The sequence below is a fragment of the Camelus bactrianus genome, chromosome 21, assembly GCF_048773025.1.
Source record: "Camelus bactrianus isolate YW-2024 breed Bactrian camel chromosome 21, ASM4877302v1, whole genome shotgun sequence".
NCBI lineage: Eukaryota > Metazoa > Chordata > Mammalia > Artiodactyla > Camelidae > Camelus > Camelus bactrianus.
Window position 1 is genome coordinate 26,263,696 of NC_133559.1, and position 26,165 is coordinate 26,289,860.

At 36.1% G+C, this 26,165-nt stretch overlaps 1 protein-coding gene and 1 non-coding gene across 2 annotated transcripts in view; one reads left to right on the forward strand and one right to left on the reverse strand.

The window, feature by feature from the left end:
• Positions 1-228: 228 nt before the first annotated feature.
• On the reverse strand, positions 229-301 carry TRNAG-UCC (transfer RNA glycine (anticodon UCC)). Its single transcript has one exon. It is a non-coding gene; the product is annotated as a tRNA-Gly (tRNA).
• A 5,251-nt stretch (positions 302-5,552) lies between these two features.
• Positions 5,553-26,165, forward strand: part of XPR1 (xenotropic and polytropic retrovirus receptor 1) — a 164,152-nt gene continuing 143,539 nt past the window's right edge. Inside the window, exon 1 of the mRNA XM_074349896.1 lies at positions 5,553-5,828. Coding sequence (XP_074205997.1) covers positions 5,760-5,828 — 69 coding nt within the window. The 5' untranslated portion in view covers positions 5,553-5,759. The remainder of the gene's footprint in view (positions 5,829-26,165) is intronic.

The following is a 26,165-nucleotide window of genomic DNA, read 5'->3' on the forward strand; positions in this document are numbered from 1 at the left end:
GGTTGCACAACTTTGTGAATGTACTTAATGACACTGAATTATACACTTAAAATACGGTTAAAATGGAAAATTTTATGTTCTGTGTATTTTAATGAAATTTTTATTTTATTTTATTTTTTAATGCTCTTTTACTTCCCATCTATTATTCTTTCTTATTTTTTAGTTTAGTTTTTAAAAATTTTTTTGGGGGGAGGTAATTAGGTTTATTTATTTACTAATTTTTTTAAATGGAGGTACTGGGGATTGAACCCAGGACCTCACACATGGAAAGCATGTGCTCTATCACTGAGCTATACCCTCCCCACTACCACAATTTTTAGATATGTCTTGGGGAAAAAAAGTGGTAATTACTGCATGAAAAACAAAAGAAAAGAAAACAAACAAACAAAAAACAACCAAAATAAAAGAAAGAAAAAACTCTCCAAAGGCCTCAATCATTCACAGCCCAAGTCTTTACCTTGGCCCAGTGCCTTTACAAGGCCTTACACAATTTGACTCCCAACTACCTAGCTGACCTCATCTTTCTCCCTGAAACACACTAACTGCAATGGCATCCTTGCTGTTTCTCAGCACATTTTAGCCTCAGGGCCTTTGCACTTGATTCCTCTGCTTTGAATCTTACCCCTCCTTTCAACTCCCATCTTCAACCCATAGCTATGTAGCTCTCATCTTCCCTCCCTTCAGAGCTCTGATTAAAAGTCACTTTATCAGTAAGGGAAAGTAAGACCTTTCCCGACTCCCCTATATAAAATTATAAAGGGATTTTTCTATCCCTTACGCTCCTTGATCTTTATCCCTGCACTTCTCTCTATCTAATGCGCTGCCTACTTGTTTATTGTCTGTGTCTCCCATTTGACAGCAAGCTCCATAAGCTCTGTTGTTTCATTCACAGTTCTGTCTAGAAGAGTGCCTAGAACAGTGCCTGGTACGTAGTAGCTGCTCAATGTATCTTTGCTGAGTGAATGAATGAGTATTATAAACACTCTTTTGTAACTTGCAAAATACCTTCCTCAGTCTTAAAAAAAAAAAACAGCAAAACTCAAGGTGTACTTAATCAAAGTGGTGTTGAAATAAAGGTATTTCTAGAAATAATTGAATTGAATCATTTGAAACTTCACTTATAAATTCTTTATGTTAGTTTTTTTCAGTGGAGGAGGGAGGGATGTTTAGTGCCCTGGTGCCATTATTTCAAATGTTTTCAGAGTGTGAAAACTTTTGAAAAATGACATGGATTCTTTCTCCAGAAAAATATTCAAATAACACACAAAGTTTTGCATGTAATTTTATGGAGGCCATGAACCATCTGAAGCCCATCTATTGAACCCCTTTTAGGTCTGTAAGTTTATCATATTTTAAAGCTGGGCTGGGCCTCATATAATTCAGAGCCTGGGCTGTACTGAGAACATCATCTTTACTCCTGTGATGATTATTCAGCTTCAATGGAAAGTGTAGCTTAAGATTTGATCTCTCTGCAGGTCAGTGTCTCACCTTTCAGCATGATCACCAGTCTCATTTGCTCAAGCAACAGTTTGACTTTATATTTATCACACATAATTCTAAGTTTTAGAAGAGTTACTTTGTGGTAAGTATACCTGTTCCCAAACTTAGAATTACATGTGATAAATATAAAGTGTTCAGACTCAGCACTTATGAATTTCTAGATAAACTGCTGAGTATACTGTTAAATTCTCACTCCTGGTTCTACAACATGCACACAGAATAAAGACAGTTTAGGATCCACAAAAAACAAATGCTGTTCACTGCTCAGCCTTCTGCAGCCCTTCGTGCTATTGAAGCCACTTTCTCTGAAGTTACCAATGACTCTAATTGCTAAACCCAGTAGCCTAGAAGTCATCCTACTGAACCTGTCTGTAACACCTGACAGTGTTAATCCCCACCTCCTTTATGAAGCTTTCACCTTTTTATGGCTTCCCTGACACTACTCGCTCCTGATTGTCTTGCTGCCCATTCTGTCCACACCCCAACCTCCTTCCTTGTCCCATTTTTTAAAAATCAGGCTCACACTATGATGACCCTGTGGACCCCTTTCCATTTCAGTGTATCCTCTCTCTCTGGGCTGACTTATCAGGACTCAGTTATCCCCTAAATGTGAATGTCCCTGGTCTTCAGTCTTACCTTCTTTTTCCAGAGCTCTTGATCTGTATTTCCAATCAGAGTACTGCATATCTGATAGATTCTATTTAACACATCCAACAATGCCATAAACCTGCCTTCCACTTTCACTCCTTATCTCAGTTCATGGCAGCATTATCTATCCAGCCACCAGGGTTAGAATTACACATCATTCCTCCTTCTGTTCATCACTATGACTGGTGTGGGTTGTTGCATCAATAGTCAGCATAACACAGTGGTCAAGAGTGGTATGGAGCTGGATTGCCAGGGTATAAACCCAGCTCTACCACTTACTAGGTGGGTGAGCTTGAGCAAGATTCTTAACTGTTCTGTCTCAGTTTACTCATCTCTAAAATAAGGATAATGATAGTAGCTATCGCCTGGGGTCCTTGTGAGGATTAAATAAGTTTGAATTTGTAAAGCACTTAGTGTCTGGCACAGAGTAAGTGTTACACAGGTGCTTGTTATTAAATTGGTCTCTGGTCTGTCCCTGCTCTAGTCCATCCTTCACTCTGCTAACAGAGGCTTTTGAGGGGCTGTCAATTACTGAGTGGTCAACCAGAGGCCAGTCATTGTGCTAAGGGCTTTATGTGCAGAATCTCATTTAATCCTCATAACAACCTGTTAGGGAAGTGTTATCCCCATTTGGGAGATGAGGAAACTGAGGCATTAAGAGCTAACACACTTTGCCCAAAGTCACACAGATTATAAATGCCAGAATTGGGATTTAAATTCAGGTCTGTCTACTCCCAGAGCCAATGTTCAAAACTAGGAAGCTATACTATACTGTTTTCCCAAGCCAGAGTTAGTCACTCACTGCATGGACTTCTCCAAAGATCCTGCAATGCCATGATTTATTCCTTCACAGTCTCGATGCAGCTTAACTTTACTTTCTGCAGCTTCCCTCCGTGTAGATGCCTTTCCCTCCTTCCCTTTCCTTCCTTCTACCTTTCCTTTGTTACTTCAACATTTATTGAATGCTTGAATGCCAGGCACCAGGTTATATTAGAGAAAATGAAAGAAAAGAGCGATTTGTCTTCAAGGAGCTCGCAGTCTGATACAATTATTGACCATACAGTGAGAGTGAGGCAGGAGGGGTGTGAGAGCTAGGATGGGGGAGGGCAGGAGGTGGGTGGGAAGAGTTTCTTTGAGACATTTAGCTGCCTTAAAGGATAACCTGGTCAGATAACCTCTTGTCATTCTCTAACAATCCTGGCTTCTCTTTGCTTTTTGTCTTTGAGATCTTTGGGGGTGTCTTTCTCCCTGTCAGATTGTTGTTATAAGACTATATTTCAAAGTCACTTTCTCTGGGGTGCCATCCTTCCTTCCTAGTCAGTTAAATGTTGGTTTCCTTGTAGATACCTCAATTACAGTGTATATCACACTGTAGTCTAGATATTGGTCTATCTGTCTGTCTCTCTAACTGGATTTTGATGTCCTCCAAGGAAAAGACAGAGTCTTATTTATTTCTGAACTCTCTTTCATTCCCAAAGTGGCATGGCTAGCACATCATAGTAGCTTATCACTATAAAAATCAAAATAAAGTTTTGATAAACAGAGTTATTTGCCTATTTACAAAAGACTGCATAAGAGTTACTTCTGATTCAGAGTAAAACCATTCAGATTACCATTCTTAGTGCCTTAGCACAGTGCTCTGCAGAAAGTATTTGATGGTTCTGTCAGTGTACTCTCTTAAGTAATGCTAGGAATAGGAAACTTAATGTGACATCTACTTTTGTAGATAAATTAAGATTTTCATGTCCAACTGAATGTCAGGGCTGTGGATCAGGCATGAGAAAAATTAAGAATTGTTGGTTATAGAGCCAGTCTTGAGGATTTCCTTTCCTCCCTGGATTGGGCCATGTTTCCAGAATCTTGTACACAGTTAAGGCACAAAGGTGTGTTGCTGTTGGAGCAGGATGCCACGGTCTACGGGTGTTGCTGCCAAAAGTCTACCATTCTAGTCCATATCTGGCTAAAGGCCAGTAATCTCTTTTTCAGCTGCTCTTGGTTCTGCCTTCCTCGGCACCCCAGGCAGCCATTTCCTCTCTGTGGTTGTGCTGCCTTGCTGGGAGCATAGCTCTCTGTCTGTCTTTTTCTTCTGGCAACATTTACCTCCAGTAGAGGGGAAGCGTTATGGTTATGGTGGGCTGCCGGTAGGTATGGTGCTGAGTGGAGAGGAGTCCTTCTTCTTCTTTTTTTGACCCTGATTACCCTTTTACCAGAGGCTGAAGCTTTCCTACAACAAAAATCAGAAAGACTCATAGCCTATGCCTGTTTTCCATTATGCATCACCCCTCTCCTGAGGACATAACTGCAGAATCCCTACTGGAAGGAATTAAGAGGAAGGGGAATGGGGAAAAAAAACATGGAGGAAAAAGAAAAAGCCAACAGCAGATGTTGATATTTCAGAATACTCTCCTGGTCATAGTAGTCCCTTAGTCTCTGGGTCTCATCAAAATTTTTAAAATTACAGGACAAAGTACTGTACATGTAAGGGGTTTAGAACAGTGTTTGTTACACAGACAGTGAGTGCTTAACAAATGGTACCTATTATTATCCAGGGCTCCTCCACTCAGGGAAGGACCCTGGTTTCCATCCCATGTCAGTCCCTCCAGGACAATCACTCTCACACTCAAAGTATTGGCAAGCTGTGTGAGTGATGTATTCTCCATGCCCACACCCCCGAGACAGTCAGCTTGGATGCTGGACCCATTTCTGGTCTCCTTGGGGTGGAGTTCCTACCATATCTCTAGAGGATTCTCTTTCCTCCCATCACTGGTTTCCTTCTCAACCCTACTCCTAATCCCCAGGAAGCTCAGTCACATGTACAGTCGATTTGGGTCAAGGACCCAAATCCTCAGTCCTGGTTTTGGTCCAGGTGTTGTTGTGGCCTTTTTGGTAGCCCTAGGACTAGATAATTACATTGAAATTCAGAAGCTGCACGCAATATTTGGCACTGACATCTTCTTTAATTAAATTCAACAAGCATTTATTGAGTACCTAGAGCGTGTAAAACACGGTTACTTTAAATACATTTGGTCCTTAACTTTTTAGTCTGTTTTAGTTACTCAATTTGGATTAATGTTGATCCATCCTTAACGATTTTATGAAGAATAAATATTAAAATGGAAAAATATTTGTACAAATCTTTGCAAATATAAACGTCTTGTTTGGATTATTGTTGCTCCAGTATTAATATTAATTGCAGTAACAACACTGCCGCTTTCCAGGCAGGCGATAGAGAGCAGCTGTAAGGCCATCAAGACCCAGACGGAAGCGGTCAGGGGAGGTGGCTCCAGCACGTCCGGCCCAGAAGGGGCGGAGCCTTAGGGAATATGCCGAAATCCCGCCCCTCACTCCGCCCTTTTCGTCCGTGCGGCGTAGGCGGTTACCATGGCGATGACGTATGGAGGGAGGGGCGGGGCGGGGCTATGGAGAGGAGGAGGAAGATGGCGGGAGGGTGGCTCTGAGGAGACCTCGGCGGCGGCGGAGGAGGAGAGAAGCGCAGCGCCGCGCCGCGCCGGGGCCCATGTGGGGAGGAGTCGGATTCGCTGTTGCCGCCGCCGCCGCCGCCGCCGCCTGTAACTGCTGGACCCGAGTGGGAGTGAGAGGGAAACGGCAGGATGAAGTTCGCCGAACACCTCTCCGCGCACATCACTCCCGAGTGGAGGAAGCAATACATCCAGTATGAGGTACCGGCGGCGGCCGGGGAGTGGGAGGGCTCGGAGGGGCCACCATCTCGCCAGTCCCGACCTCCACCACCGCCTTCCTCTCCCGCTGCCTCCCCGCGCCCGGGCGGACTTTGACCCGGTGCGGCGGGGAGCCACTGCGGCATCCCCGCCGCGGCCGGCCCCCTCCGGGCCCCGCTGACCTTCCCCTCCCCCGTAGCCCCGCTGCCGCTGGGGTAACGGATATGCAGGCGGCGGGCCGGGAGGGACTGCACAGCCGGCCGGGGATGGGGAATGGTGGTGGGAGGGCGAGCCGCAGGTGGGGGAGTCGGGGAACGAGGGCAGCCCGGGGTCGCGGCGGTTCCGCGCTAATCCCCTCCTCCAGCTCAGCCGGACCTCTCATCCCCACCCCGGGCAGGCGCCCCCTCGCCAAGGTTAGGTCTTGTTTCTCTGCTCACCTCTCACCAAGGAATCCTTCTCTTCGAGATAAGCCCCTTCAGTGATTTCCTTCATTCCCCGGAGCCCTTCGGCTTGTCCCACTTGCTCACTGTCGACAAAGGCTTTGTACACTTGCAGTGGTTACAGTGTATTGTAATCAACTATTTTGTTTTGATAATAAGACAGTGACTCCTCTTTTCACTGATTGCATGAAGTACATAAAGTAATCACATTTTTGGTTTTGGCTCTTCTGTTGTTTTGGAACGGAGTGAAGGAGGAAGAGGAAGGAGAAAAGAGAAGAGAATTATTAAAAATTTCAGGTTTTCTTTCTAAAAATTTTTGTTAGGGAGAAAAGTACTACATTGTCAACAACGTACTTTTAAAACATACCCGTGTATTACAGAAATCATGGCCCTCCTCGCTCTTAATTTCTGTAATAACAGCTCCAGGAGGGTATTTAATAGTTATTGATAAGGAACCTTACATTAATACAAGGAAAAGTAAAGATAATGAACCCATTTATATATTCGGAAGGCAAGATACCTGAAGGGTTACTTTAAGCATTGCAATACGTTAATCTCACTAGCTGGCAGTTCAGCTCCTGGATAAAGACCTATCTGAAACCTCCAGGAATTCAAATCTATATAATGTGGAGGAACAAAGAGTATAAAATCAATATGAACACAAATATGCTAGCTAGATTTTATGAGTTAAAATATTTTTGTTCTCTGTTTAATTTCTGTTTTAAGTTCATTGATAGGATGTTTAGGCAATAGCACAAGTTTATTTGTTAATATTGCCGTTGTAATAATTGAAGAAGACAAGGAAAAGGATGTAAGTAGGTTAAACAGAACCTTGAAGGTTGTAAAATAAATTCACCTTGTAACATACAGTATTTGATTACGGCCAGAAATGAAAGGCCTAGAATTATTAATGCTTTCTTTTCACTTAATTTTCTTACAGTGTTTTGTGGCTACACTTCTAAGAATGAAATAAGGGACTAGCTTTTGAGCCTGTAGAGTTTTTGATTTATTGTTTCTAATAACATTTGGTCAGTTTTAAAACCTTGGCTAGACTCCAGAAGATGGTTTTTATTGAAAGGAAGGTATTGGTCTTTCATCTTTCTAGTAGCGATTTTCAGCACCACTGCCAGTTCTTCATAGAGGGATAGAACACAGCATGCTGAAGCAACATCCTATACTTGTTATATAGTATGGAATGCTTCATTTGGGGAGAAGTAATAGTGGCTGGTTGTATGCTGTGATTCAATTTAAGTATTATAGCAGTTAACTGTTTCATAGAATTGTATTAGTTTGGAATACACTTTCTGGGCCTGGAAGGAGAAGCATAAGATTTAGTTTGAAGATGCAATTACCTCTTGATTTATAATGTCAGCTTTGTGGCTGGAGTGATTCTGGGACTCCTCAGTCACATACTCCATTTGGACACTAGTCCTAAATGGTTGCTTTAGGTTGGTCACAGAGGAACAAAATTCCTGAGCATATGTGTGACTGCATTATCTTTCTTGGTTAATTATAAATTATTTTTTGGAAAATTAGTTGCAGATAATTGAAATATTATCCTGCAGAGAGTCCCTACTACTTGACTCCTATCTTAGTTAAGCTCATTGTTAGGTAGGCAAAATTAATAAGGCAAAATTAATCACTTTTCTTTGTGAATTGGAGCCGTTAAAGACATTTTTAATAGGGTTGGCATCTGTGTATTGTATATTGTTTCTCAAGAGCTGGTGCTGTTCCTTTAAAAGCAGTTAAAGAGGCATAAATAAGTCTTTAGAGTCCAGGAATTTTGGCAGCTTGCAAACTTTGAGGGGAAAAGGACATCATAAAAGATGTTAGCATTTGCTAGAGAAAAGAACCTTCTCATAACACAGTAGCACGTAGTTTCTCATATGAAGGTGATGCTCTTGAAACACTGTTAGTAGAACAGATGCTTGAATTTGTTTTGCAAGTACTGGTGATGAAATTCTGGAGTATTACCTCTGATTTCTAGCCTCTGTGCTTTGTAGTGTTGTGAACCACTATGAATTGTTGAGCTTTTTGATTTTTACGTTATTTTGCTCTCCTAAATTTTACTTGAAATAAGCGAAGCAATAGATGGAAGCTGAAAATGTTGTTTTACATCTATGATTGTATATATTATTGTATATACATGGTCATACAATAAGTACTGGTTCTCATGTATGTTCACCATGAGGCCCTGGGATAGTCTTTTTGCCTTTCCAGAATTCTTCCCTCTTCTATAAAATAAGAATATAGGGCCAGAGCTTTTCAAGGTCTGTTGTAGCACATAGGTTTTTGATTTAACTTTTAATTTTTTCTTTTGGATTGTTAAAATTGTTAATGTTCCATAAATATGCTGAAAGTTATTAGATTTTCTAATTTAAAAACGAATTGTGGAGTTCATAGACTCAGTCTTCATAGGCAGAATAATAAAGCGTGAAAGAATAGAGCAACATGGAGAAACCATATAAAGAAAATCTGTTTGATCCATTTGTGAATAGTTTTTACAAAGAATAAACAGAAATGGAAAGAGACTATCCCTGTTTTCAGTAATATATTTGAGTGTTAATCTTGGCATATAATATAGAACATCAGTAAATCTTTATAAGAGCATTTTTTTGGATTTAGAATCAGTGATTCTATATTGTAGAGCTCTGTAATTGATTAATCAAAATAATTTAGACCAGCTTCAACCAAGTAGACTAGTATGACTATGTTAATGTTTTACAGAATATTAGCAAAAGAAGCAAATATATTTGGTGCCTTAGGCTGCTGACTTTTGTTTTCTTTTCTAGGATTCTGTGCCCCTTTGGTTTCTCAGGAACCAGGAATGGTTTTTTCACTGTACACTGTAGTTTTGTAAGATAGTAACATCATGAGGTATCTAAATTTCAGGATTTTAGAATTCAAAGGGAATTTAGAGAATATCTGTCTCCTTGTTTTTTTTTTCAGGCAAAGAAACTAAGGTCCAGAAAGGTTAAGTTACTTGCCCAGGATCATATATACAGAGCTAGTCTCTTGATCACAGATGCATAAGCATTGGGAGTCAGGTCACCCTAACTGTGTGACCTTTAGAAGATCACTTCCTCTTTCCTGGCTTTAGGTTCCTCATCTGTAGATGAGATAACTGGAGTTGATGGTTTCTAAGCTTTTATTTTCTAAGGACACATCTAGTTCTAAATTTCTATACATTGTAATGGTTTAATTATGTTTGATATATGAAGAGGACAGAACTTAAAGCATTACTATTAATAGCATCCTTTTAAATTAATAGTCTTCCTTTGAAAAAATTTTAATGATATTTTAATCTGTGAGTGGAAAGCTGGCCCAGTGAAACTTTTATTTAATTGAAATAAATAAAAAGTGATGGTCATAGATTAGTTTTTTGTTGCAAGAATTGGGGAAGGAGAGATTTTGCATAAACTGCATATCCCTTATTTTGAAGTGTAAGGAAACATTGCCATAACATTACTGTGATTTTCATTTATAAAATTCTCCCATGAGAACACTTGTGTTGCAGGCTTCAGTTTCCCAGAGGTATTCTGTTGATTAGTTAGGGTTAACTTGCCTTGCTGGAACTTGTTTGAAATTTCCAGTTTGGCCACCCGATGGGGCACAAACCACACTTTTTCTTTCAGGCACTTCTGCAAATGAAAGCACAGTATAGCATATTTAAAATAACACTTGTAAATGAGTATGTCAATACAATACCTGGCATTTACAAATGTTTCTTCAATGAATGAATGAATATTGTGTAAGACAGGAAGCTATTTCTGTTCTTTATTATCTTTGTATAATAAAGTGTGTGAGGGTGCGTATCCTGGAGAGATTATACTTGTCCATCCATCCCTGAAGATTGGTCTTGGATCAGTTTTTGGGTGAAGGCCCATATCGTAAGAACCTAAGAATCTTATTTGACCTGGGGTGATCCTGGCTTCCAATGTAGTCCTAATCTGGAAAGCATTTGAGAGACTGAATTATGCTGTCTAGGAGTTTCAAGTATATTTGCATCACAGCCCCCAAAGGAGAGTACCCAACACTCCTGTAGGGTAAGAGAAGATAGTTTTAGAAGTGTTAATTATATTCATTTTTATGCATAAGACTAGAAGAAATGAAATTTTACTAATATTAAATAAATGGATTGATGCGGTGACTTTGCTTAGGAGGTGGTCTCAGGGAGAGAGGGACAAGACTTGCTAATAGTTTTATCGCTTGTTTGTTCACTTCCTGCGAATAGATAGTAGTTAATCCAGTTTATAGGTGCATAGTTAAATGAGTTTATGAATATTATCTAGTTTAACCCTTATACAGTGGATATGACTTTAAAGACTCTTTTAAAAAGTCTCAACAGCAGTATCAGTAATGCAAGCACGTGAACAAGAAAATGGCAGAGCTGACAATTCTGCTACTAGTACGAGCGTTTTGTCAGCCATATTACAGGAAAAAACAGTGATACTTTAATATACCTGGCAAGAAGTTTTGCCAGAAAGTTTCAGAATAATTAAGGTAATTCTTTGAAATAAAATTTTACATCCATTGTTATCCACAGTGAACTTCACCCTAAATATGTGTTATGTGTTTGGCCTTAGTAAAGGTCCATTTTTCAGCTTTTAGCCACTATGATCAGGTTTCAGAATCAACTGAATCCTGAGGTTTGAATTAGATCTTTGAAATATTGTATTGCAAAATGTTAAACTAAGATTTCTTTAAAGTAATGAACTTTTTCAGTTAAATTTTTCTTTCAAAGTAGTATTATTGATGATAATTTCTTTAGAGAGATTAGGAATATTTTTGTACTATTCACAAATGAAATGTTAAAATTATTTTATCATTGTCTCACATTTTAAAGCTTCCATTTAAACAAATTCTGTGTATAAGGATATAATTTATAAATAATACATACGTTGGAGGTGCATAGTAACCTTTTTTTTTTTTTTTTGATGGTGATGTGACATAAAAAAAGCTTGGAAGACTTTGCTCAAGTTGTACAGCTTAACCAGAGCTAGTTTGTGGGTTGCTTGGTATTTAATTGGACTTTGGGATTGACATCGTCAAAATTCACTAGGGTTCTTGCTCAGTTGTATTTACCTTTTCAGATCTTCCCCTTACCTAGTAAATGCTAAAAGAAGCCAAGTGCTCATGATGAACAAATGCCTTAAAAAATTACTCATTGATTCAACACACATTTGTAGGGGCTCTACTATTTGCTATAGGCTGATAGATTTATCATTAAATTCTAGCTCTGTTTTCTTAAAAATAGAAAAAAATCAGGCTTTTGTGTGTTTTTGTTTTATATTTTAGTCAACATAGTGCTTTCAAAATTATAAATAGTGTAGAAAAGGAAGATTGCAGATTGAGGACTTAAAACATGGTTGTAAATTTGGAACACTTGTGTAAATGATATGGAAGACTTTCTCCTTGGCTTTTCAAACTTTACATTATACACCTTTAAATATAATTTGTTTATAGGAGGAAATTTAGTCACCTGTTTTCTTCTCATCAGACAGTTGTGGTATCTATGGGAACTGATCAGAAAATCCTTTAAAAGTTGTTTGTTTATAGGTTAGAGGAAAGTATAATTAACCTGCTATAAGCATAACTTACAATTTTTATATTCTCTGTAACAAGAGGGGCAGTATGTTAAGAAAACATAGTTTTTGAGGATGAACTGCAGTACTTAGAAAGACTAGACCAGGAATAAGGAGGTGTAAGTTCTTAAACCCACTTCTGTCACTGACTATTCATAAATAATTAGTGAACAAGTGATTCTTTGAATATTGAAGGACTGAAACGTAACCATACAGGAAAGTGAGAAGTTTTTAGATTATTGTGTGAATTACTTTTTTAAGCTAAATTGGTGAAGTTGTAATTCCTAGAGTAATCCATGTGCTTGGTGTGCTTTTTCTATACCTTAGATCAGTGATTCTTTCACTTTTTGGTCTTGGGACCATTTGAAACTCTTAAAAATTATTGAAGATTCCAATCTCTACCGATGTATGCTATATTAGAAACTAAGAAGTGTCTGAAACACAAGCGTATACAAGCACACTTTCTACTAGCCATCAGAGACATGACATCACATTTCATGTAGCCTCTGGAAAACGCCAGTGTGTACTCTCGAAAGAATGAGAGTTAAAAAAAATAATTGAAGTTACGGTATTATTATGAAAATTGTTTTGACCTTTTGGGTTCCCTGAAAGGGTTTCTGAGAGTTGGCTGCCTTAGGGCATAGGATTTCTTTCAGAAAGTTTGAAGATGATTTGAGAAAAAGCTCTCTAGTGTTAGGAAGCACATAAGAGGATGGAGGGAGTTCCACAGGTGGGGTTTCTCTGTTATCTTCCCCACTGCACAGGATGATAGAGCAAAGAAAATTTTCTTCCTTCAGATTCCCACTTACATTCTCTTTTCTTTGAATTTAATTAGTGGAAATGTGGTCATTTTGTCATTAAGGAGAAAAGAATTAACATTTATTGACAAGTTAGGAACCAGATGTCAGCTGCTATGTTACCTCATTTAATCTTCACAGCAGTTTTGTGAGATAGATGGTTTATTGTTTCCATTTTTACTAATGAGGAAACCCAGGGTTACAGAGACTAATCAATTTGTTCATGGCCACACACCTAGTAAGTGGTAGAGCCAGAATTTGAAATCAAACTTGTCATACCTTGGAGCTCTTGCTTTTATATGGGAATTGTAGATAATAATGGTGGCAGCAGCGGCTGTAACAACAGATGATATTTTTTAAGTGCTTACTGTGTCAGTCACTATGGCACTACTTTAAAAGCATTTTCTCTTTATAGAAAGCTGTTTAGGTAGGTTGTTTGTTAGCTCCATTCGTAGATTGGGGAACCTGAGTCTTAAAGCCATTAAGTAGCTGATAATGTTGATACTGTTAATTGTGGGTAGCAGAGGTGACATTGTAAGAGCCCTACATCATACTGCTTTGTGAAAAATAAATATATCCATCCATTTACACATACGCACGTTTAGGCGCAGTCTGACTTGTTCTCCAGCACCTGCTGAAGTAATGACTGGTCTATTTTTAGTTCAAGGTCTCTATCTGCATGATTTGGAGATAGTAGAGTGTGGTCTGAACTCTGTTAATTTATATTTTCCTCAAGATTATCACTGTAACTGTTATGAGATAGGCAGCTGGTAAATAGAGGACCTATAAATATGAGCCATGAGAAAACAATCATGAGATATATTGATAAGGGTAAAAAGAGGAAGATAAAGAAGAGTGGTCATTACTGTGGCATTTGGCTTCTAGATCATAGATCATGGAATGTTAGACCTGTAAGGAATTTTAGAGATTACTTAGCCCAATTTCCTATCTTACTTAAATGGGAAATGAGATTCAGAGAGATTGTGATTCAAGGTCACATGGCTTGGTTAGTGACTGAGTTAACACAATCACCCTCATTGATTTTATTGTTTAACTATTTTGAATCAATGTTTGTTAATAACACATACAGAGAACAAATTCTGAAGCCAGACTGCTTAGGTTTATATTCCATCTCCACAATTTACTAGCTGAGTGACCTCCAGCAAGTCACTTAACCTCTCTGTACTTCAGTTTCCTCATTTGTAAAATGGAGATAGTAATAGTTACAGGATATTTGTGAGGATTAAATGAGTTAAAATATGTAAAGTGCTTAGAACAATACCTAGCATGTAGTAGGAGCTATATATTTGCTATTTATTTTTCTTGCAGAGCTCAGTGGTATTAGTTACCTACAGAGTCCAACCTTATTAGTTAATATTAGGTTAACAGTATTTTTGTGAGAGAAACTGAGCCTCAAATTTTGTCCCCCTGGGATTGTCCGAGTTAGAGTTTCTTGGAAAGTGGCTTTGTTGATTTTAGCTCTTACTCCTGTTATTTGTGATATTTATATTAATAAATTGTCTGTGAACTTTTTATACAGAGGAAGAAATCCAGGAACAATTATATGGTTTTGAAATAAATTAGTTCTTTTTGGCTGCTTGTAATTCATATTCATTTCAATTATAGACTGCACCTGTGTATTCTTTTCTTTTTTTAAAATTGAGGTGAAATTCACATGTGTATGTCTAAATAGCTTAAGTGAATCATTTGAGTATTAGTGGATATCTAATTTTAGTTCTTTCCATTTGGACATTTAAATTTTAATACTAGAATTGGTTTTAGAGTTGAGAAAGATCTTCTCAACCTCTCTGTTTCACAGATGAAAAAATTGAGGGCAGAAAGGCCAAGATATGTGGTCAGAGTCACACAACTATCTGATAGCAGAGCCTGGAATAAGAATGTTGACCTTCTCCTTACTGCTGTTACCTCCCTGAGACTTATCACTGCCAAATAACATTTCTTTGCTTTTAATTATAAGAATGAATTTTCTTTGTAAGAGTCTATATGAATTTAAATGTTCTTGTTAACGATTACTTAAACACTCTGCATTAATATATTTTTCTGAATCTAATCCATTAGTTCACATTAAGAACCTAAAATAGTTCTTGTGTGTGTCAATTAAAAGACTGAGTAAATTAAGAGACTCAAACCTTAAAAGTACTGTTTATTCAACTACAGAAAATTAGCCATTGCCCTGTCTAGGTAGAAACTTAGGTGAAGAGATAGGATCTAGGAACTATGATAAGGCTTGAGGAGTTAGGTAGAGATGAGAGCAAGAGTCAAGAAAGCTGAAAAATCATTTGGTTATTTCTCTGTAACATATCTGTATTTGAATGTTAACACAGGTGACATGTTACCTGTAGATGAAGAGTATATCTCTCCATCTCTTAACACTCTGCCAAGCCAATGTCAGGGCGTATCTGACTAGAGAATACCAGAATATGTATTAAACCAACTCATTAAGTGTTCATGAGTATCCCCTTCCTTTTTATTTTTAATTTTTAAAATTTTATTTTTTGTACAATTTTTAAAGGTTATACTGCATTTACAATTATTTCAGAATATTGGCTATATTCCCCATGTTGTACAATAAGTCCTTATAGCCTGTCTTATACCCAGTAATTTGTCCCTCTCACTCTCTCATCCCTATATTGCTTCTTCTCTGCATTAGTAACCACTAGTTTGTTCGCTATTATCTGAGTCTGCTTCTTTTTTCTTATATTCATTAGTTTGTCGTATTTTTTTAGATTCCACATATAAATGATATCATACAGCACTTGTATTTCTCTGTCTTGACTTGATTTCACTTAGCGTAATGCCCTCCAAGTCCATCCATGTTGCTGCACATAGCAAAATTTTGTTCTTTTTATGGCTAAATAGTATTCCATTGCATATGTGTACCACAGAGTGGCTATCATCTAAAAGAAAACAAGTAACAAATGTTTGCAAGAAATGTGGAGGAAAGGGAACCTTTGTACACTGTTGGTGGGAATGTAAATTGGTCCAGCCTCTATGGAAAACAGTATGCAGGTTTCTCAAAAAAGTAAAAATAGAACTACCATATGACCCAGCAATTCCATTCCTGGGAATATATCTGAACAAAACAAAAACACTAATTCAAAAAGATACAATTACCCCAGTGTTCATAGCGCATTATTTACAATTGCCAAGATATGGAAGCAGTCCAAGTGTCTATCAACAGATTAATGGATAAAGATGTGGTATATATTATATGTATATACATGTATATGTATACATGTATGTATACATATATATATAAAATGTCCTGTTCCTTTTAAAAAAAATAATAAAACAATGATGAAAATAACACAGCTAATGTTTATTAAATGTTTCTGGTGTGCCAGGCATTTTACATTTAATTCTTACCCACTAAGGTAGGTTTTGTTATCTCTGTTTTAAAAAGACATTGAATCATAGTAGGTTGCCCAAGGTCACATAGCTGAAAAAAAAAAAAAAAAAAAACGAGAATTCACACACACAGGTGTGTCTTATTTCAGAGCTTCTAACATGGTGTTATCTGGTAAGGATTGTGCAAGGAGCTAGTGATGTAAAAAAATAAGTGTACACCTGTCCTATCATACACCACCTATCATAACTTGGGTGGTCTCCTAATCATAGTATATTATGATTGTGTTACAGAAGAATGGCCAGTTGGTTTTGCTCTGGAGGTTGTCAAAGGTATTTACCTTGAAAGCTTTCATAGAGGTGGTGTTTGAACTGGGTACTAGAGATTGAATGGGGTTTGATCATATGGTGAAGAAAGTACAGGGCATTGGTAGCAGTGTAGGCAGATAAGGTCATATTCAACAAAGGTATAAATGGGTGGAAGTATCCAAACATATTAATAAAATCTGGTTTAGTAGGTAGGTTGGAGACCTGATAGTGTGAGTTGGAAAAGTTGCCTGGGAGGGTTCAGGGGGTGAATGGCTTTAAATACTATGCTGTGGAGTTTATTATTTTCTGGTTGTGAACCATTAAGGATTTTAAAGAAGAGATGGGGAGGGATCCGTGCAGAGTGAGATGCATAATTTAGATCTTGGAGGATGCATTGGAGAGACCAAGACCAAAAACAGTAAAACCAAATAGTATAATCAAAAATAATGAGAGCTTGAATTAGTGCCTTATTTAATCAGTTTTAATATGTACTTTTCCCACATTTTAACATCTGTAATCAGGATACATCTTATAATTAATGCTGTGCCATAGATTGATTGGCAGACATTTTTTTTTTCATTCTTAGAAGCATATGAAATAGTGGTGTATATTACTACTAGTGGCATCTTAGATTTGATGAAATATGATAATAATAATATATAATATATAATATTTACTGAATGCCCACTGTGTGTCAAACAGAGTGAAGGAGAGATTCAGAAATGTATGGTTGAAGGCAGTGAATGGAGAAAATAAAAGTTCATGTTTATTCCCTACAGATTGTGGCTAAAACCCTGGGAATCAATTACTTTGGTATCAATTTAGAGAAGTTGATCTTATTCTTTTGTTTATTCAGTGAATGCAGATTTAGACCTTTTTACTTAGTTTTATGTAATACCCTCAAATGTGATCAATGATGACAAAATTGAGACGATACTCTTTCCCTCGTTTTTCAAAATTTGTATAATAGCATATAACAAAACTGTTGATAAGCGGGTGAGTAACTGCCTCTAATCACAGAATTTAAACATCTTTTGATTAAACCTCTCTTTTTGTATTTGAAATATGTGTATTTCAAATTATGCTGCCATTAGTTATTTGCTAAAGAGGATTGCTAAATATTTTCTCTAGAATTTGTTTGCTTAGCATTGTGAACTTTCAAAAATTCAATTCTTGATAGATTGAGGAATTAGAAAATATGTTGACTTAGAGGCCACTGAAATTGAAATTATAATGACCCTGTGAGTTTGGGCAAGTCATTTAGCCTTTCTGTGCCACAATTCTCTTATCCTTAAACTGAGGATAATAACAATTTCTGCTTTAGAGGATCACGTGAAATAAAATGAATCAATAATTGAAAAGCACTTAGGACAGTAAGAATCATAGTTACTACATACAGTAAGTATTAACCATCATTACAAATCTATCCCTAGTGATTTGAAACTAATAATTGAGCGGTATCTTACTTGATTCATTTCCTCTTTTTTATTTATTTTTTTTATTGAGTTATAGTCATTTTACAATGTTGTGTCAGATTCCAGTGCAGAGCACAATTTTTCAGTTATCCATTAACGTTCATTTCCTCTTGACATAACCGAGGGAAGGAGTCAGTGACACAGTACCTAGGTAAAAATGACTTACACTGTTTATTCATTTATTGAACAAATGGAAGTTGAAAGAATTTTTCCTTTCTAAGAAAGTCCGATATTTCATAGAACAGAAAGTTTATGTTACTACGTGTTGATGGTTATTGATGAAAGAAAGAGTTTACATCTTTGAAAGTTTCTTTGGTTTGTGGTAGAGAGAAAAAAACTGGGAAGAAAATTGGTGACGTTGTCCTTTTTTCTTTTGCACTTTTGTTGTAGAGCCTTATTAGAATTTCTGGATTGATTTGTAAGTCTAGAGTATTAGAGAAGAAAATGTTTTAGGGAAAGAGATTACTATCAAATGCAGAATTTTGAAATTCCCCCTTGACCTTTCTTACTTCCATTTTAGAGACAATATTATTTAACATAAGACCTATCTAAGAAGCATTTATTAAGCCATTGTTTAATCAACTTAAATTATGATTTAAAATTTTAAACAATATATCAATAATTAATAATAATAATTTAATGCATATTTTGTGAACCTGTCCTGTTAAACACAGAATATCCTGTTAAAGTAACATCTCCCTTCCAAGTTGTATAATTGGAGGCATACTTTTAGTAGTTAGATCTTTTTTCTCATTAATATTTGAAATTAAATAAAAATATCATTAGTAAATGTAAAGTAATACTATTAAACATTTTTTAACCTATCGCTTTCTGTTGCTTAGCACAGTGATTTATGTAGGTGCTTCAATATTTATGCTTTAAATAACAGAAGTTGGATGAATAGCCAGATATAGGGGTTGAAGAAGGGAAAAATTTAATATAGTGATTTAAACTTAGGGAAACTGGTAGAGAATAGCTACTTCTAGAGATGGTAAATTCATGAAATCAGATTTAAATATGCTGATTTCATGCATGAAATGTCTATATGTAGAGATAAGTAGGTAGAATTAGAAAAATTATAAAAAATTTATCAAAGATAGGATTTATTATAATTGAGATAGTAATTAAAGAATTAATTCACTAAGGGAAGGTATTTGAGGCAGAAAAACAGAGACACAAATAGAGGAAATCTTGTAAAAAACACTGTCACTAGAGTTAAAGATCTTAAGGGTAAATGGACCATCAGCAGTTACATATTTTGTAGACAGGTCAGTGAGAATGAGGATTAAGGGTAGGTCTTTGGATATGACAAAAGTTGCTTATTAGTGAATTCTGAACATAAATTGTCTTCGGCTAACTTTATTCTAGATTTTAAGAGGTTAAAGTCATTGAGACAATACATGTGTACTTTTCATTTGAGAAATTTAACTATTAACAGAGTGAGGAAAATAGGATAGAACCTTTAGGAATGTGTAGGATAAAGTAGAAGATATTTTGAGGATATATGGGATCCATTCATTTCGAAGTAGAGAAAGAACCTTTAATTTTATCTGAACTTTTTACTTGAATTGCATTTCCATTATTTATTGGCTGTGAGACTTTTAAACAGTTATTTTATTTCTCTGAACCTCAGTTTTCTTGTGTGTAAAATGGGGGTAATATTTACCATTCAAGGTTACTTTGAGAATTAGATATAATAATACGTGAAAGTGCCAGCAAGGGCCTGACCTATAGAAGATATTTTTGAGTAAAGTACCTGTTAATTTCTATCATCATTAAAAATAAACCATAGGAGTAACTTTTATTCATTTATTCAACAGGCATTTATTTTAGGGTGTTGGTATTCAATCTTTTCAGTATAACAAGACCCTCTTTTCAGTGTCATGAAATTTCTTGGAAGCCAGGTGATGGTAGCTGAACTTTTAGAATCCAATGCTTGAGAAACTACATTTTTGACCAAGTGAAAGACTGTATTTTATAGATTCAAAGATGCACATTCCCTGTTCCTGCATTCCAGTATCTTTGAAACAGATTCATTTTAGACATATCATGTGGTTAATTGGTAATGTTTTTCTTAATGTTCTGTGAAATAATTATGCATGTTAACAATTGATGATATCTTAGACTCAGTGAAATACGGTAGTATCTTAGTAAGTACAAATACCTTCAGTTTTGACAAATAGGAATATGTATGTGGGAAACATTATTTAGCCTGTACAGAATACCTAGTTTATTTGGGTTTTACAGTATTCAAACTGGAGCTGTGAAGTGGTCTGAGACTCATGAATTAGAATTTTTATAGATTTATAGGAGACAACACTGCAGAACCTTTAGGTTCCTTTTTGTATTCTTTCAGATAAGCTGGCAAACTGTTACTAAGAGCAGAGTGAGAATTTTATGTTGCCATAACTATTATATTTGGGAAGAATTCAACATGTTTTTACCTACCTATATAAACCGTATATATTAAAGAAGGCTGGAAGCCAAAAGCACTAAGAACTTTTCTTGGGACTAGTAAATGAAAGAGGCTTGAGTTTTTTTGTAGAAATAAAAGGTAATGAAAATTGGGAAAGACAAGAAAGGAATTCACATTTTGATATTTCATGACAGTAGAAATGCTATAAAACAATTCAATAAAATAACAATAACTAACACTTAAAAATTAACTGATATACTGACTTTAGATATTTAGGTTTTGTATTACAAGGTCTGTGCAGTTTACAAACATATTTTGAACTTGTTCTGTGCTGGATGCTGTGGCCTATAAGAGCTGACCTGAGATTGCTCTCTGCCCTCAGAATTTACATCTGTTACCACAATAAATGTAAGAATGAGAATGAGCCATACAGATTTAGTTAGAAGACAGCATTTGTTACCAGCTTTTTTTTTTTTTTTTTTTTTTGTCAGAATAGGATCTTTAGACAAGGAAGATGCTGCTTTATTCTGTCAGACCTGTTCCAGCTCAGAAGTGCGGCTGTATGACTTTAAGGGCGTTCAGTGTAACTTAAATTACGATGTTGGTGACTGTGACATGTGGGAATACAGTTTTGCTTATTATCGCTAAGTAAATCAGTTACTTGAAACCTTGTCATAGTCTTCCTTTCCGTAATTTTTGTATTTTTATAGGAATAAAAATTTTAGGTACTTTGAACAAGACCAGCCGAAGATGTTGGTTATTATTTAATAATGTTATATTCTGTAATACAAAAATGATTTTCGAATCTAACTTCATGTATTAATTGTTTATTGCTATATAAAAAGTTACTCAAAACCTAGTGGCTTAAAACAATAATAAATGTTTATTATCTTACACTGTGTGTGTTAAGAGTTTGGCGGTAGCTTAACTGGGTGGTTCTGGCTCAGGATATTACATGAGGTTGAAGTCATAAGATGTCAGTAAGGGCTGCAGTCATCTCAAGGCTTGATTCAGGCTGGATCTGATTCTAGGATGACTCACTCAGATGGTTGACAGCTTTATGCTGGCTTTTTTCAGGAGGCCTTAGTTCCTTACTACTTGGACCTCTCCATGGGGCCACTTCAGTTTTTTCGTGGCTGGCTTTCCCCAGAGTGGGTAATCCAAGAGAGAGCAAAGGTGAACACTGCAGTGCCTTTTATGTCCTAGTCTTGGAAGAAGTGCTCTTTCATTTATGCAATATTCTATTGGTTATGCAGTGATCTGTATGAGAGGGGATTGCACATGAGCATTACTACCAGGAGGCAAAAATCACTGGGGGCCATTTCAGAGGCTAATTACCACACCTGATATAAAAATTTAATGGTTTAGAAAAATTTTGGAAATAAAAGGGAGAGTATCAGAAAATTGAGAGGCCAAAAGTAGAGGTAAATCTTAAAAAGTAAGATTTCACTTGAAATAGAGGGCCATGTGTCTTTTTCTCAAAGAAAGATGGATTATAGAATGAGTAGTACTTGGGTAAGATACTTTAATAATTTTCACATCTCCAGTGGTAAAATGAGAATCATATTTACATCAGAGAGTTATGGGCCTCTGTTAAAGTAGTGTGTTTAAAATACTCTAAACAATATCTGATAGTAGGCATTCAGTAAAGGTAACTGTTACTACTTTTATAACTGACCAGTATTTGTGGCCGTCAGATCTTCAGCACTCATGTGTATTCAGCCCAGTCTAACCTAGCTTCTGCCCCATCACTTGACTGAAACCATTTTTTTGAAGGTGACTAGTCTCTTCTTGATCTCTAAGCAGCTTTTTATCTTTCTTCCCTTTAATTTAAGATTATATTTTATTACTCTTGCATGTGGATACTTTAAGTTATAAGCTCTAAAGTTGAAAGTCAGAGTCTAGGCATTGTAATGTTAGCTATTTTTCTTTCTTTGTAGTTCAGTTGCAGCATTCCAATTAGATAGATAGATACACAGATAGATAGACAGACAGACAAATAGGCATCTATATTCACCATCCAGCTCAAGAAACAGAACAATTATTAGCATACGGAATCCTTCCTTGATTGCTGTTTCAACTCAAATGTTCTTAGTCTTCTTTTTTAAATCAAATTTTCAGGAATTTTATCAACATTAGCAGTATCGTGATGATGAACAGTCTTTTTAACTTTCCTAGAATCTTCCTGTGTACAATTCTCAGGTCATCTTGAATGCCAGGTTTCTCTCTATCATTTCTCATGATAAAGCATGCTTGAATACCATTGCAACTGAAGAAGAAACTATTGGTAATGCATATTTAGATACACAAAAAAGTGGGGGGACTGTTTCTTTCTTTTTTTCCCTTTTTTTCTTGACCCAAATCCTGGACTTCCAAAAAAAAAAATTTCCCCAGTTTTATTGAGATGTAATTGACATATAACATTGTTTAAATTTAAGGTGTATAGTATTTGATGTATTTGATACATTTATAGATTACAGATCATTACCTTTGTAGCATTAGCCAACACCTCTACCCCATTACATAATTACCATTTCTTTTTTGTGGTGAGACCATTTAACATCTACTGTCTTTGCAACCTTTAAGTATATAATATTGTATTATTAGCTATAATCACCATGCTGTACATTAAATGATCAGAACTCGTTAGTCTTGTAACTGGAAGTTTGTAACCTTTGACCAGTACCTTCCCATTTCCCCCACCCCCCAGCCTCAGGTAAGCAGCATTCTAGTGTTCTTTGAGTTTGGCTTTTTTAGATTTCACATACAAGTGATATCATACAGTATTTGTCTTTCTCTGATTTATTTCATTTAGCATATGTAGGGTTTATGCAAGTTATTACAAATGGCTGGATTTCCTTCTTTCCCGTGCCTGAATAATATTCCATTGTGCATGTGTATCTCACAACTTATTTATCCATTTATCTTTTGACAGACACTTAGGTTGTTTCCATGTCTTGGTTATTGTGAATAATGCTACAGCAAACATGGAGGTGTAGCTATTTCTTCTCTAAGCAGCTTTTGGTAATTTTTAATATATCTTCCTTCTTGAAATGCTCCTTTAATTCTTGTGGCACTGTATACATCTGATTTTTTTCCTTATTGTCTTCTCTGTTGTTTTGTTTCCAGAAGATTCAGATCTTGGCCCACTTCTCATTTCCTGAAAAATTTCATTTACTTAGAGCCTAGGCAGTTTCAGATCACCTTTATATGGATAATTTCCAACTCTTAACCACTAGCTCTGACCTATTTTCCAAATTGTAGGTATCTGTTTTCATCTGTCTGCTGGCCATCTCAGTTGTCCCCTGGATACCTAAAGTGGTTTGCTAACCCAAACTTCTATTTTCTCTTTGCCCTAGTTTTTTCTTTGTTTTTTTTGTACCTTGGTTAATTGTATCACTAACCATCCTTCTCTTTACCTATGCTCACAATCTTGGTGATCTTTAATTCTTAGTTTATGTTTAGTTGCTTGTCTAATCTTTCTATTTTGCTTCTTGGTAGCTCCTTCTTTACTGTATATCACCTACTTTTTTCTTTTCTTTTTTCTTTTTTTCTTTACTGCTACACATTAGGCCTTCAATATGCTTTGATCATTTTTAAAATACTTAACATATTGTATTAAAATTTATCTATGTATATGCCTGTCTTCATGTTTTATTCTTTCTTTCTTCCTTTCTTTGTTACTTCCTTTCTTTCTCTATTTTAACCATTACTTTTATTGTGGTAAAAAAAATACATAAAATTTACAGTCTTAACAATTTTTAAGTGTAAGTGTCAGGAAAACATGAGTGATAATCCAGATGATGAGACAAATAAACCCGGTACAGGAGTATTAAATATATGCACACTGTTGTATAACAGATCTCCAGTGCTTTTCATCTTGCAAAACTGAAACTCCATACCCATGAAACAGCAACTCCCCATTTCCTCCCTCCCCCAGCCCCTGGCAACTACCATTTTACTTTCTGTTTCTAAAAATTCAACTACTTTAGATACCTCATATAAATGGTATTATGCAGTATTTGTCTTTTTGTGACTGGCTTATTTCACTTAGCATAAGGTTCTCAAGGTTCATCAAGTTGTAATATATGACAGACTTTTCTTCTTTTTTTAAGGCTGAATAATATTCTGTTGTATGCATATTCTCCCCCCACCTGCAGTTTTACTGAAATACAATCATTACTTCTTTAGAGCCTGGCATAGTGCCCAGAATAGGTATCCAACAACATTCATTGAATTAATAAAACTTAGTGAATTCTTTCATGATGATATGAAATAATGTAGAAATATTTATAACGTGACTCTTTTATATGAGTACAAGCAAGGTGGCTAAAACCCTGACTTTATAGTCAAATGGGGAACAAGTGACACAAATAATTAAAACATAAGGTGGAAATTTTAAGTGCTATAAGTGGTTTCAAATAGAGTACTGCACTAAGTACTCTTCATATATAATCATGAATCAGAATTAATATGAGGATTTGTGTTTTAAGTTTTTAATTCTCACAATAGACCTGTGAGGTATATGTGATTACTATTCCTGTTTTACAGATGAGGGCACTGAAGTATAGAGAAGTTAATTTTCCAAAGGTTACACAGCTAAGGTGGTAGCTGTGGTAGCGCTAAGTGTCTAAGCTGGTAGAGTTATGCACATCCCCTGACACCATAGCTCCTTACCAGTGTACTGTGTAGCCTCACGGTAGTTCCCGTCTGACGCAAAGTCACACAGGCATTCCAAACAAGGAACAGGTGAATTGGCAGTCAGCACTGTATTCCTGTTACCAGTTGAGATTTTGTTTCAGCAAACATCTTTCCTGCCATGTGAATGTTGTTGATTGAATATTGGTTTTGTGGTTGTGTTTGGATTTAATTTGTAAGATTTTACTGTTTTATGCATTGTTATGAGTGCTGAGAGTTTTGTCCTAGTTTATATATATATTTCAGTAACATTATAACAAAAATAATTTAATACTCAGAAATTACAGTAGAGATGCTGATGTAAAGGATTGCTTTGAATCCTTTGGAAATCAAAGAAATCTTCTGTAATGCACATGAATACATACTGATTTGCATGAATTGAGGAAATTCTTCGAATTTGTTGTTTTGTGTATTTGGATGTACTGCTCTCAACCTAGGCAAGTGTTCTGGGTGACTCATATTATAGACAAACAGTCCATAGGTACTAATACAGACAATACTTTGTAGGTTTTTCCCCCCTAGTTTCCAGTTGGGGATCTATTCTCTTGTCACAGGCAGGGAGTGGTATCCTATTTACAGAGTTCTCTAGAGACTGTTACTATGAAAAACAGAGGGTTTCTTTTCAGAGGAAAACTCATAGTAAGTAGTAAAAAGAGTTGTCTCTGATTTCACCAAGAGTTGTCTTGATTTAAATGAAATTATGATTTAGTTTTATAATCAAAATGAAGGCTATCATAATTTTTCATTTTATAAAATTTAAATCATCTTTTAAAAACTTAATTTGGTAAGCCTTTCTTTTGCAAATTATTTCATTTTCATTACATATCAGAGATTCTTAGTGTGCTTTTTCAATGTGCTTATTAGTAATCATCTTTAAAGCAATTTTCTCCAAAGAAGAAACCCTCTTGAATTCAAGAACTATTTATTGAGCTCCTACTGCATACAAGCCACTCTGCTAGTCATTGGTGGTTTATTTGGTTACTGATAATATCATTTGATTTTGGTACACATGGCTGTCATATTTCAAAAGTAGAAGAACTTCATTCAGACATTTTGAGTCTCTGATATTACCTGCTCCAATGATAGATTTATTTCCTTAAGTGTTCTTTGGCTGGAGTTTTTTGTTCCTTCTTAAATTTTTCTGCTATTAGAGGTTTACTCTGCTCTAAGCAATCTATTCATTTACCCCCTTAAAATATTCTATGGAAGAACTATAACATAACCACCACTCTGTACTTGTATAGGACTTTAATA